The sequence below is a fragment of the Pogona vitticeps genome, chromosome 2 (assembly GCF_051106095.1).
Source record: "Pogona vitticeps strain Pit_001003342236 chromosome 2, PviZW2.1, whole genome shotgun sequence".
Classification (NCBI taxonomy): Eukaryota; Metazoa; Chordata; class Lepidosauria; order Squamata; family Agamidae; genus Pogona; species Pogona vitticeps.
The window spans coordinates 68,436,826-68,450,271 of record NC_135784.1 but is presented as its reverse complement, the minus strand read 5'-3'; the positions used below and the strand labels follow the sequence as shown (position 1 = coordinate 68,450,271).

The 13,446-nt window shown below is 46.7% G+C and overlaps 1 protein-coding gene across 3 annotated transcripts in view; it reads left to right on the top strand.

Moving 5' to 3' along the window:
- The first annotated feature begins 10,136 nt into the window (after nt 1–10,136).
- The window catches only part of CACNA1D (calcium voltage-gated channel subunit alpha1 D), a 293,778-nt gene continuing 290,468 nt past the window's right edge, over nt 10,137–13,446 (top strand). For 2 of the 3 annotated variants that reach the window (XM_078385334.1, XM_072989635.2), the window contains exon 1: nt 10,137–10,370. In XM_078385334.1, the coding sequence (XP_078241460.1) occupies nt 10,310–10,370 (61 nt within the window). In that variant the 5' untranslated portion in view covers nt 10,137–10,309. The remainder of the gene's footprint in view (nt 10,371–13,446) is intronic. The other variant, XM_078385335.1, reaches the window with a different exon arrangement.

The following is a 13,446-nucleotide window of genomic DNA, read 5'->3' as shown; positions in this document are numbered from 1 at the left end:
AAGCCACGTTACTATATCTTATTCAACTGATCATTTTATTTTCCCTGTGTGTTGTTTTAAATAAACCTTATTCTTTTATTTGTTGAAAATCCATCCCTGGTCTGTGTGACTTCTTACAGGGAATGGTTGGTGGCAGCTTAGTTAACGTGTGGCAGGTCCCAGTAGGTCTGGGTTTGTCACAATTATTTTTTGATTAGTCAGTATTCCTGTCCAATTGATTACGTCATGCCAAAATGCTTCTATTTTTGGGCAAAAAATCCACATGTGTTCCAAAGTTCTCTTTTGTCCACATTTTTAGAACACTTATCTGATATATTCCTGTTGATTTTATGTAGCTTCGAAGGGTATAGATGCCATCGATGAACAATTTTCAGAACTGTTTCTTTAGTTTTAGCTGATACTGGATATTTGGATATGTGGATATTTATTCCATATTCCTGTCCAAACCTCTTCAGGTATATTTATATTTAAATGTATTTCTCAGGATGCTTTGCCTCCTCTGCCCTTACCAGGTCTTTCTCAGTTATATGTTTATATATTAATGAGGTCAATCCTATCCTTTTATTGTTATATTTTTGTATACATAGTGTTCAAATTCCGTCAATGGTCTTGTAGGGCCAGATTTTTGAAGTAATTGTATTGCAAAGCTCCTTATTTGTTTTATTTGTAGCCAATTGGTTCTTATTTGCCTTGTTTTTTCTTCTGTTTGTCTAATAGCAATTGGTTCCCCTGATTCAAATAAATCCTTAGTTCTATATATTTCAATTTGTTTCCAATGCTTAAATTGCACATATTTCTCATGAGATTTAAAGTTTGGGTGATCCAATACAGGATATAAGGGGGGGTATTGGGGGAACAAAAGTTTTCCTATGATTTTGCCATATCTTTAATGTTTCAAACATAAAAGGAGTCTTTTAAAGCTGTTGACATAAGTTTACCTACGTAGTTACATAATAGCTATGAAAAAGATTATAGAAGGGCAGGCATGCAGAAGTAATGGCGGCCTCTTGGCTTCAAGAAAAAAATGATAGGGTTGTGCGCACATGTCATACCACTAAGGAACATATCAAAACACCATTGGGACAAAATAACAGAAGCCTCATGGCGAGAAGGAAATAAACCACAGTTACACTGCTTGCCCAGGAAATGATTCGCTGTGTGTCATGTGACCACAAATTTATGCAACGATCTAACTGGGGTATAAGTAGGGAATATTGGCCTCATTTGATCATGCCCATACACGATGCTGAAATGGCAAAAGAAGTGTTTAAGAGTCACACATGAAATCCACCTTATACTAGCATCTTTTGTTGATATTGTTCATGTTTCTACTTTGTCCCCCTGTTCCCCCATGTCTTGGTGTTCCGACTTGCCCCATTTCTGTTGTCATATGCTGCTTCCTATTGGGGTATTGGGCCGGGAAAAGTTGGGCTATTGTTATGTTGCGCTGTGCTGTTGAGTCTGCAACAGTTAAAATGTACACATACATGTACATTGGCTCTGAATCTCTAGTGGTTGTCAGAGCCAGTGTTGTATGGGATGTAGAACATACCTGCCCCAGATAAATTTAATCTTTATTGGTGAGGATTACTGATGAGAAATATACAATATTTTTATTTTAAAAATTAATAATTTTTGATGAGGCTGGATTGAGAAAAAAATATTATGATGACAAATATTATCATTTTGGGTCCATAATGTAGCATTTTTCTGTTGTTTGCTGATGGCTGATTTGTCTTTCCAGCCATTTTTCTGATTTTCTTTATGTATGTCAACATTGTTAGTTATTCTTGGCTTTTAATCAATTGTTTTTAATAAATAAATTGTATTGTTTTAGCATTGATTTATCACTTTCAACAATTAGTTTTATTTCATATTTTTTTATTTTATTTTAAACCATATGGGGATTTGATATGCAAACGTTCTTTAACAGCTAAATGTAAAAGCCCTTTTTGAACCTACACATGTACATTGCAAAAATTATTATCCATTTATTAACTTTCACACCTAGGGCCAAACTATGTAAGAAAGATAGCACATTGTTAGAAGCTGAAATCTGTCACTGTTTCAGAGACATGATTCCAGCTGAACTTTGTGACTGAGCTGTTAGAATAAAGCCTGTGCTACCTCCCAATCACAAAACAAAGGAAGCTGATTGTGAACTATAGGGCTGTGAAAAACCCCTGCTGCGACAATCAGATGTTCTCAGAACATAAGTAAATCCTTCTCCTAATGACAGGCTATATGTAACATATAATTTGACCCCAAGGGGAAAAAAGAGAAAGGTTAATCAGGAGGGTTTATCCTGACAATCAACAACATCTATCAATTAATGAGCATTTTTGAACACTTTTAACTATTTTGTACTCAATGAGGCCATTGATCTAAGAGTGTAAGGCCAGTTTCATGTAGTTGTGACCAATGGGAGGCCAGGACAGTACTATTTGCCCTTGTAGATGGTGGAGGTCCAAGGTTTCTAGTACATTTAATAGAACTATGCCAGTTGAGGGACTCTTAAGCACAAAGTTGTTGAATTAGGAACAGGAGAAAGACAGAGGTGGGAAACATGGTTATCTACATTATCCTTTTGAACTTCAGTTCCTAGAATCTTACACTTAGCACAGCTGCTCTGGGGGATCCTGGGAAGTGTCGCTTAAGAAAAAATGATACTTCCAATGCATGAAAAATCAGAAAATTTCACCAGTAGAAGTAACAGGTGCATACCTGGTACTCAAAGTGCCTTTGAGCCTTTTGTGAGCATTTTAACTGCCTGTTTGCAAAAGGTCAGGCACTTTTGGTAGAATCCATGGGATGCTCATGTAGGATCGAAAAGCAAGTTTGCACTGAGTGTTCTGCTGAAACTCGTTACCATTGGTGTCCCTGATTACTATGACGAGGTGGTGGGGAAGTGATGAGCAGACTCATCTGCCACTTCCCTAATAGATACATGTGAATGAATTATTTCAAGTCTTTATGTTTTGATATTATGTAATAAATAAGAACATAAGAATCTTTACCCCCTGAGCTCATTGTTCATTGCATTTGCTAGTAAACATAACCAAGTATCCATTCGGTATTGTGCATGTAGGTAATATAATAGCAAACAAGTCAGCCAATACTTTATTCCATTAATGTAACAAAAAGAAATCAGTTTGAGCGAAATAATTGAATACCACGGTTTACTAAAGCTGATGAAAATTACCTCCTTTGCAATATGAGTGACTGCATTCGTTAACGTATATTTGCCAGGACAATTTAATTAAGGTGTACTATATACTGTTTTAATATGACAAATTAAGATACTGAATTATGAATGAAAATATTAAAAAATAATAATTAAGCACTGTCAAAACAAACAAAACATAAACTGTTCCTAGCTTTGAGTTGTAAAAGTAAAAAAGTCAACAGTTATAACAATTTTTTGAAAATATTGGCTTGAATCCTAACTTTCTGCCTGTGAACAGAAAGCGCTTTCCTCTTCTCTCTACCACTAGAAAACCTGTTCTTAGGGACTTGGGTTAATATGGTGCAGCAATACATGCCCACTTGTGCTGTAGGTATGATGTGGTTGGAGGGCTACAGAGTGATGATTTTAAAAATCTCTCCCCTAAAAAGAAGAGCAACCTAAGAGCAAATCCATATTGCCATATTTACAGTGATTAGTGTTGGACTAGGACTCAGGAGATCTGGGTTCGGGTGCCTGCTCAGTCATGAAACTCACTTGATGGTATGTGTGTGGCATTGGTATGTGTGTGGCATTGGTAAAACATTCTCTTCAATATCTCACTTACCTCGAAAACACTATGAGGGGTTAAGTTGGTTGTGACTTGATAGCATATAATAATATATTTACATAGATACAACAGAAGGCATCCTTCAGTCTCGAGAGGCTATGATAACATGCTCTGAACAGAGGTTTTGGAACAGCATCTAGTGTGGTTGAGGAGGCCAATTCGAGAGCGACAATCCCTTCCACACTAGATACAACAAGCTCTACACTTTATATATGGAAATGTGAATTAGGCATGTAATGAATAATATAAGTGTGCAAAAAATTGAAGAAGTGATTATGTGCTTCATGGGAAGCAATAGATCAATAAAAGCACACATAAAATCCTATCCGTTTATGTAGCTTTCAGTGACAAGAAGATTGAGGTGCTGAACTTAAATCTCATTTAGAAAAGCAAGGGTATTTGCTAACATGGCAGTGTTGAGATCCATATGAATTGAGAACAAAAGCTAGAAGCCCCCTCCACCAACTGAAACATTACTCACTCTACGCAATAGCTGTGCTACTAAGGTCTTTGTAAACTATGGAAGTATTAATGGGGAAGGGCTCAGTTTACTGATCCAAATGTCAGTTGCAAGAGTTGCACAGAGTTGGCCCAAGACACATTATTGTCTGATTTGCAGGCAAAGAACAAGATGATGCCTCCTCCCAATCCATTTTAAAAAGACAGCCAGACTGAAGGTGGCAGCCAATGGAGATGAATAAGAGCGGTGTGGTAGCTTACTATCATCTCTCACCTAAGGCAGCCACCTCACTTTACTAACTGTGGTGGGTTGCTCTGAAAGAGTAGTATTTACCTCATGTTTCTTCTTAAAAGGGACAGAAGGCAGCTTACATAATTAAAAAGACAATATACAAAAAAGCTAAAACCAGTAGTATAGAAATACTTAAAAAGAATAGAACAAATATTATATTAAAAAGAGTAAATAAAAACAACACCAAAAAGACATACAAAGCAACAAGGCACAATTGTGCACTTAAACGCCTCTCAGACAGCCAGACCTTAAAGGAAAGCCTTCCTGGAGATGAAGTTTTCCCTCTGCCAACAAAGATGGGGCCAGCCTGGCCTCCCATGGGAGGGAGTTCTAGAGTCTTGAGTGAGAGCAGGGGAGCCCCTCTCTCGTGTCCCCACCAAATGTACCTGTGAAGGAGTGGGACTGAAAGAAAGGCCTCACCTGATGATCCTAACACCTGGACAGGCTCATAAAGGGGGACACAGTCCTTGAAATAGCTTGGTCCCTGTTACAAGAAGTAGGAACAAGGACATCGACTGTGCTGCAAGGCCCTGCTGCTTCATCGCCAGCTTCCCTGAAACAGCCAGCTCACTGAGTATCTTTCCAGTTAAGAATCAGCAACAAAGAATAAACACTGGAAATCAATTATCTGAGGAAAGGAGTAGTGGAGAGGAGGCATAGCACTCCCCTGTTTATTACCCATGCATTTCTAGGGCCTTCTCTGGGGACAGGCAGATCAAGGTAACACTATAAGCGACAAGCATTGGGGTTCAGTGTGACTCCCCCCCCAAAACTCCCTTTAAACTCTTTCTGGCACATGTGGGTGCCCTCTACCTGAGGCAAATGCCTGAATCTACTGATCCTGTCCATGCCCCACCCTCCTCAAACTCCCTTGCCAGTTAAAATGGACTAGTCTGTTACTGCCGGTGGTTACTGCTAGTGAATATACACATTTGCTAGTGCGTTAACAACAGTGAACCTTGTTTGCAGTGTTTTTATTTTAAAAAATACATTGTGCGTGCTTGTGTGCGTCATTCCGATCTTATTGCTTACCTCTCCTCCTTCGATTTAATTTTCCTCCAAGAAACCTGGTCACTAACCCCTCCTCAGCTCCCGGGCTTCTCCTCCTTCTTCACCCCAGCATTCAAGTACCGACAGAAAGGACGCCCCTGTGTGGGCCTCTGCTGCCTATTCAGTCCCCCCCTCTCACAACTCGTTACTTGCCTCCCCACTCAGTCTTCTTTTTTTCAACCCATTCAATTACTCACCCCTAACCATAAGTTACTCATCCTTAATATCTACATTCCCCCCCCTTCCCCTGTTTCCCTCCCATTGTGGGAAGACATCAAAACCTTCCTGTTAGACTACCTCCGGACCAACCCCTCTGCCAGCCTAGCTCTGTTAGGGGACTTCAACTCCAGATTAGGCCCAGACAACCCATCCCTCGTCTCCCACCTGAACTGGATCTGGGACGACTCTATCCCCCCCTCCCTCCTAGGCCCCAGACTCTCACTCGACCCTTCATTTAACCAACATACCCCTCTGCTGACCAGTTTATGTTTAGAATTCAATCTTCACATCCTTAATGGATCTCAGCCCAGTGATTTCCCGGGCAAACTAACCCACTTCTCTTACAGAGGGGCCAGTGTCATCGACTATGCCCTTGTTACCCCGGATATTCTTCCTCTCATTTCTGATTTCGCTGTCCAATCCCGTGCTGACAGTGACCACTCTCCAATCTCTTTGAAACTCCTCCTCCCTTCCTTTCCCCAGCGTCCTGTACCCTCCCCCCCGTCCCCTATGCATATCCGCAAATGGACCCCTAAACTTGCTGCCATCTTTTCCCAATGGACTTCAAGCCCTGAGATATCAATTTTATCTCAGGACCTTGCATCCACTCACTCACCCTCCTCCGCTATTGCTTCTTACGAACTTCTCATGCATTCACTAACTGAAAACTTGAGAGCTTCCCCCACTCTGCGTCCCTCCCCTACACCCCATTCCCAACTCCCAACCTCTTCTTGGTTTGATGCAGACTGCTGGGCTGCAAAAAAATTCATCAGACAGTTCTTCCGCTCACTTCAACCCAACCCGTCCCCCGACAGGCTGAACCTCTATTTCTCGCTCAGGAAAGCCTGCACTTCCTTTCTAGAATCCAAGAAACACTCTGCGGCTCAACAAAGCTGGAACCTACTATATCACGCAATCCAAACCAATAACCATAAACAATTCTGGGCCCTGGTCTCCCGCTCATCTCCTTTTGCTGCCCCCTGCCCGTCGACTCTCATACCAGCTTCTGCTTGGATGGAGCATTTCTCTACAACCTTTACTTCCTCTCGCTCTACTCTAACCAATTCTGCCCCTCCTCCCAACCTCCCACCCTGGCCCCCGGTTACCCCAGAAGAAATCACTGAGCTGATTTCCTCCCTGAAACCCCGGAAAGCCCCTGGCCCAGATGGTATCCTCCCCGAATTTCTACTCAACAACCCCTCATGGTGGTCCCCCTTCCTTTCTAACCTCTTTACTCTTATCAATAATTCCGGCCTTATTCCCTCTCCCTGGCTTTCCTCAACTATCGTTCCAATTTTCAAAAAAGGTGATCCCTCCCTCCCAAACAATTACAGACCCATCAGTCTCCTATCCTTTATAGGAAAACTTTACTCCAAATATCTCCTTTCGAAACTCACCTCTTGGTCCTCTGCTATTGGACTCCCTGGTAAAGAACAGATTGGCTTCCGCCCAGGCGCCTCCACCCTGGATCATACTCTCACACTCTCCTTCCTGATTAACAAATACACTAAACACTATGGTGCCAAAATGTACTCAGCCTTTATCGATCTCAAAGGCGCATTTGATTCGGTCAATAGAGACTTACTTTGGAGGAAACTTTCCAACTGGGGGATTGATCAACGCCTCCTGTTTCTAATACAGCGGTTACATTCCTCCAATACATGCCGAATCAGGATCGACCGTGCTGGCACCCTGACAGATAATATCCCTGTCACCAAGGGCGTACGCCAGGGATGTATCCTAGCCCCCCTCCTATTCAACCTCTTCCTCGCTGACCTCCCTTCCTCCCTAACTGGCACTGACTTTTCCCCCCCTGCTCTAAACAACTCGTCTACCCCTCTTCTTATGTATGCGGATGACGCCCTTCTCCTCTCTATCACTAAATCGGGCCTCCGCAAGCTTCTCCTCTCCTTTCAACAATACTGTTCCAGCAACGACCTAACCATAAATTCAGAGAAAACCAAAATACTGGTTTTTGGCAAATCCTGGGCCCCGTCTCCCTGGAGAATTGGCAACTCCACATACCAACAGGTCCAGACCTTCAGATACTTGGGGATTCTTTTCCACTTTCGGCACTCATGGAGCCCACACCGCACCTCCGCAATCGCTTCTTCCTCTCTCTCCCTCAGTGCAATTTCCCGTTTTCACTTTCATTCTGGTAATCAGTATGTACCTGCTGCCACCAAAATTTTATATTCCAAGACAATTTCCCAGCTACTTTATGGAGTCCCAATTTGGATCGAGGCAGTAAACTCTGAAATTGATAAGGTGGCTGCCTCCTTTCTTAGGAAAATCCTTGGGATCCCTAATCTTATCAGACTTTCCACCATTACTCTAGAACTGGGTATTCACTTACCCTCTACCCTAGCCTGGACCACCACCTTCAAGTTCTGGCTCAGAACTCACCTCCTAACCCCCTCTGACTCGATCCTACAAGATTTATTAAAGGACCCCTATACTTCTACGTGGTTTCACTTCATAGAAGCCAAACTACTGTCATTATCTCTCTCTGTCGAAACTCTCGCCGACATGAACCTCAACTCAGCATATCAAATCATTAGATCCAACCTTTATGACCTTGAACATGCAACCCTATTCTCCCAATTGAACCCCACCTGCTCTCCTCTTGCTTTTGGCCTATCCCCCTCCCTTGGCCGCCCCTCCAATTATTTTAACCAATTGTCCAACCCTCAAAAAAGACGAGCTTTTATGCTCGCTAGGCTGAATATCTTCCCATCTGCAGCCCATCTTGGGAGATTCACTCGAATCCCCCGCCCCAACAGATTGTGTCACTCCTGTGCATCCGAACCCAACTCCTTGGACCACATCTTACTCCGGTGCCCATCCCACAACATCCCCCGTAAGCGGCTACTAGGCCCACTCCTCTCTTCCCTCTCCCCTTTTTTCCCCGATCTTACCCCCATACTCCTGAGTGATTTCTCGCCTTTTATCACTAGCCAAGTTGCTGACTTTCTTCTTACTGTTATGAAGACCTCCCCTCCCCCCCTCCCCCTACCCTAAACCCTCTGTAAATCTCTCTGAACCTAGCTTACTATAATCCCAACCTCACCCTTCCCCCCACCCGGTATTGGAATGTAACTATCTTGTGTACTCCCTGTACCCTGTAATGCCAATAAAGGTTTCTGCATGCATGCATGCAATCAGAGAATTTTTTCAAGTGGGCCAGTGAAACCCATTCTCTGGCAGAGAAGCTTTGTTTTCCCTCTGAACCTCGCTGTGAAGGAGTAGGTTCTGCAGTGCTTAAGGAAAAGCATCCCACCCTGCCTCTGTTCTGTGTCTCAGAAATGTAAACAGCACTCCAGTATTAGTGGGCTCTGGTGAAACGTTGTCACAGATGGTCCCAACTTCCAGAATGCAAATGTTAAAAAAAAAAAAAACTCTCTTGAGAAAATGTTTGTTCGGTTTTTTAATTATACGTGCGTGTGTGTGTGTGTGTTTTAAAAATAGCCTGTGAGAAAAAGGCCCTCTGGCATAAGGCTGCAAGAATTCATTTTCTGCCAGCAGCCAGATGCCACCAGAAGTTCACTAGCAGGGCAAATGGAGGGAATAACCTCTCTTGGTTATTCTTCCAAGTATTATTTGGCAGATTTGGGGGGGGGGGGGGGGGGAGGAAATGATACACTGCCTCTGAACTTGGAGGATCCAGTCGAGCTACCCTGGAGGACCTGGTGGCCCAGAGCACGCGCGGACAGGCTCCCCGGAGAAGACCCCCCCCCCCTCGCACGCGGGCACGCGCCGCTCGCCAAGGAGGCCTCGTAGAAACACGCCGCGCGCCTGGTCGGGAGGCGTGGCTTCCGGAAGGTCTTGACAGCTTTCGCCTTCTTCTCTCAAGGCGTTCAGAGGGAGCCAGAAAGGGAGGGTCGGAGGGGTTAAGGCCGCGCCGCGCGCCCTTTTTCTATTTGCGGACGCCGGTCTGGAGCTCGCCTCTAGGCTGCTTATTGCGCGGCTCAGCCTTTCTCCTTCGCCCTGCCCGTCTGGCCAAGCCTCCTCCTCCTCCTCCTCCTCCCCCTGAGCAGCAGCAGGTGGCGGCGGCGGCGGCAGGCAAGAGAGAGTTAACGCGTGGCGAGGGCTGTGCGGGCGGCAGCCAGGCAGCAGCGGCAGCGGCAGCGAGGCGGCAGGAGAGCGGGTGCAGCCGTGGCGGCGGCGGCGGCGGCGGCGGCGGCGGGCTGTGGGTTGCTAGGGATGGAGGGCGCCCGTGTCACCCGGATGTGAGTGTCATGTTGGCCCCAACTGGAAAGGATTGGCAAGTGGCGGCGGCGGAGACCCACCAGCAGGGGTGGCGGTGGTAGCCCCCGTGGCCCCAAGCCCTTGCCTCTCGCCACTCCGCGCTACCAGCCATGGGGACAGCCGGATAGCGGGGCAACGCAGGGCAAGGGCACGGGCGAGAGAGAGGGGGGCCTCAGCGTCGCCCACCTGGCATTGAGCGGTCGAGGAAGGAGCGCCCGCGCCTCGGGCCCCGGAGGGACTGACCAGGATGGCCCAACCGCAGCAGCCACAGCAGCAGCAGCAGCAGCAGCAGCAGCAGCTCCCTGATGGTAAGAGCCGCCGGTGGCGGCGGACGGAGGCGCCCTTCGGGCTCGCGGCCCCGCTCCCGGTCCCTCCCTCCCTGCCTGCCTCCCAGGAAGAGCAGCAACAAGGGCAGCAGGAGCAGGCGGGTGGATGCCTCGGGATTAAGCGGCGGGGGATTTTGGGGATGTTGGGAGAGGGAGATTAGAGCCGGGCACCGCGAGGAGGATTAAAAGGCTGGGGAAAGGAAGGCAAGAGGGATGGAGGGATGGGGTCAGCGGGTTAGACTGGGCTCGGATCGGCTCCCGAGAGCCAAGGCGGGCGAGCCTCTGCCGCTGCCGCCGCCGCCCTCGCGATGGATGGATGGATGGGCTGCCTCCCCGCTCTCCTCAGCCCCAGAGGCGCGCTTCCCGCGGGAGCGCGTTGCATTGATTTCGCACGTCTGCCTTTTGCCCCGAGGCTGGCCTGAGATTGGAGCGGTGTGTGTGTGGGGGGGTAATAGGGGACGCGGCGCTGGCCGTGGAGGTGCGGGTGGGAGTGGCGTCGTCGTCGTCGTCGTCCTGGGGCTGCCCCGCGACTGTGGGGGCCCCACACGGAGTGATGATCGCGGTACGGGGAGGGGGAGGCACGGGGAGGTGAAGCCGGGCGATGAGCGCTTTGGGGGAAGCGAGCGCTGCTTCCTCGCCCAGCTTGCTGCTGCTCCTGCTGCCGGCGATCTCCCTCCCCGCTTTTCTCCATCCTCCTCCCTTCCTTCCTCGAGCGCCGAGGGAGAAGTGACACATGGGGCTCGTGTGTGTTAATCGCCTTTGCAAACAGGCTCCAGCAGGCGCTTGCTGCTGCCGCTCCCCCCCCACCCGCCATCGCCCTCTTCTTCTCTCCCCGAGCTGCGTGGAAATGATTCACCTCCTTCCCCCCTCCCCCGAAATTGGCAGGGCCTCTGTGTGTGTGCACGCGTGTGTGTGTTCGTACGTGTACTGGAAGGCACCAGTAGCCCCCTCCCACGTTTGCCTCTGGCGCCCGCCTGCTTCACTTTCCGATGTGTCTTGCAAATGAGACGAGGGAAGCGGTCGGCTTTCCTCCTGGCATCCCTTGAACAGAAATTAACAGAACTGGGAGGCGAAGTGGGGGAGGGAGAGATAGAGAGGGAGAATGGGGGGGCTATAAAATTCGGGGGAACGAGTGCGCGCGCCCGTGTGCGTGCGTGTATGTCTCTCTCCGTGTGCAGAACAATTCTAAGAGACATCGTTGTGGGATGCATCTGACCGTGTTTGAATCCGGTTACCGGAGGCGGAGGGCACTCTTCTCCTTGGGTAACCTAGCAGTGGACCCAGCTGTTGATGTGACAAGTGCAATCTGACGGCCACCCACTCACCACTCTCTTATTCCGTCCCCCCCCACCTCACCTCTCCTTCCTCTTGAGATCTCTGTGCAAAGACCCATTCCCTTCGTGGTCAGTACAGAGAAGCTACATCCCAGGAGTTACTTCCTTCCAGCTGTGCGCTGAGGGAGCCATCTTAAACATCATCCCTCTTCACCCCCCCTCCAATCCATCCGTCTCTGTTTCGCATATCTACATGTACAGTATGTGTACACCTGCACGCAGCGGCTGTGCTCAAATTTAGGCAGGCGGGAAACAGCACCAGAGGCTCCTCTTACCACACTGTTAGGGAAAAGGAACACTGGACATGACAGACCTACCCCCGGCCAATATATCATTTTAAAAAGGCAAAACCATTTGCAAAGGGAACCTGACTATATGGGTGTTCTGCCTTATCAGCAAGGATCATATCCCATTTGTTTCATCTCCTGCTTGAGCAAAGCTTCCTGTCCATTTCTCCTCTACATTTCCTGTGCATCCCTCCACCTTTTCTCTGTAAAGATTCTCAACTTTAGCAGACAGTTAAAAAGAGCTCTTTCCTTCAGACATGCTTGGCATCTACCTAGGGACTTGCTAAATATCCCTTGCAAACAACCCATTAATGCAGGTCTGGTACATTTTCCTTCTTAGTTATTTAGCTTGTTTCTCCAAAACAGTCTTCTTCAATTCAAGCTAATAACGATATTGGAATTTTTCTAAATCTATATATGAGTAGGATGAGGTGAGAAGACAATAATATGGTGTGGGATTGTAACCTTTATGCTCCATAGAACCAGAGAGTCTTACAAAGTTTAGAGAGGGACATAAAGCAGTGGGCATACAAGCATTGGGACAAGTCCGGCCTCCAACAAAAATGAGTAAAAAAGGTAAATAAATAAGAGAAAGCAAAATGCTCCTTTCATATGTAACTGTGCATTAACCTGGACTTTGCAACAGGTCAGCTTTCTTTCAAATTAAGTAGTCTAGTCTTTAAAATTTTCTTGCAGGATCAGATGTTCTGCTTTTACTTTTGGTTCAGTGTGTAGATCACTGTGTTCTCCAGCATGATGCATAAGGTTTGCATAGGTTTGTTGTTAGAAATCACAGATTTGCATTAAAAAACACCTTTGTTTTTGTGTCCAGTTCTGGGCATCACTGTTTTAAGAAGAATATCGACTGCGTATTCTTGAAGGCTTTCACGGCCGGGATCTGATGGTTGTTGTGGGTTTTTCGGGTTCTTTGGCTGTGTTCTGAAGGCTGTTCTTCCTAACGTTTTGCCAGTCTCTGTGGCCGGCATCTTCAGAGGACAGGAGTAGGAACTCCGTCCTTGCTCTGTTGCTGTCCAGCAAACAGCCACAGAGCAAGCACAGAGTTCCTACTCCAGTCCTCTGAAGATGCCGGCCACAGAGACCGGTGAAATGTCAGGAAGAACAGCCTTCAGAACACAGCCAAGGAACCCGAAAGACCCACAACAGCCAATATGGACTGTCTGTAATATGTCTAGAGAGTGGTAGCCAAGATGATAAAGAGTTTGGAAAGCCATCCCTTTGAGATAGGGTTCAGGGAGTTAGATATGTTTAGGCTACAGAATGGAAGTGGGGCTGCTTTAAACTGGGATTCCTTGCACTGTTAGAAGGCAAGAGTAGATGACCTACCCTTTTCATTGGATGTTTAGCTTAAAGGTCAATTACTATTATCCACAGTTTCAGAGGTGATCCTGTCTTTCAGAATGAAACTGGAGCTTTAAA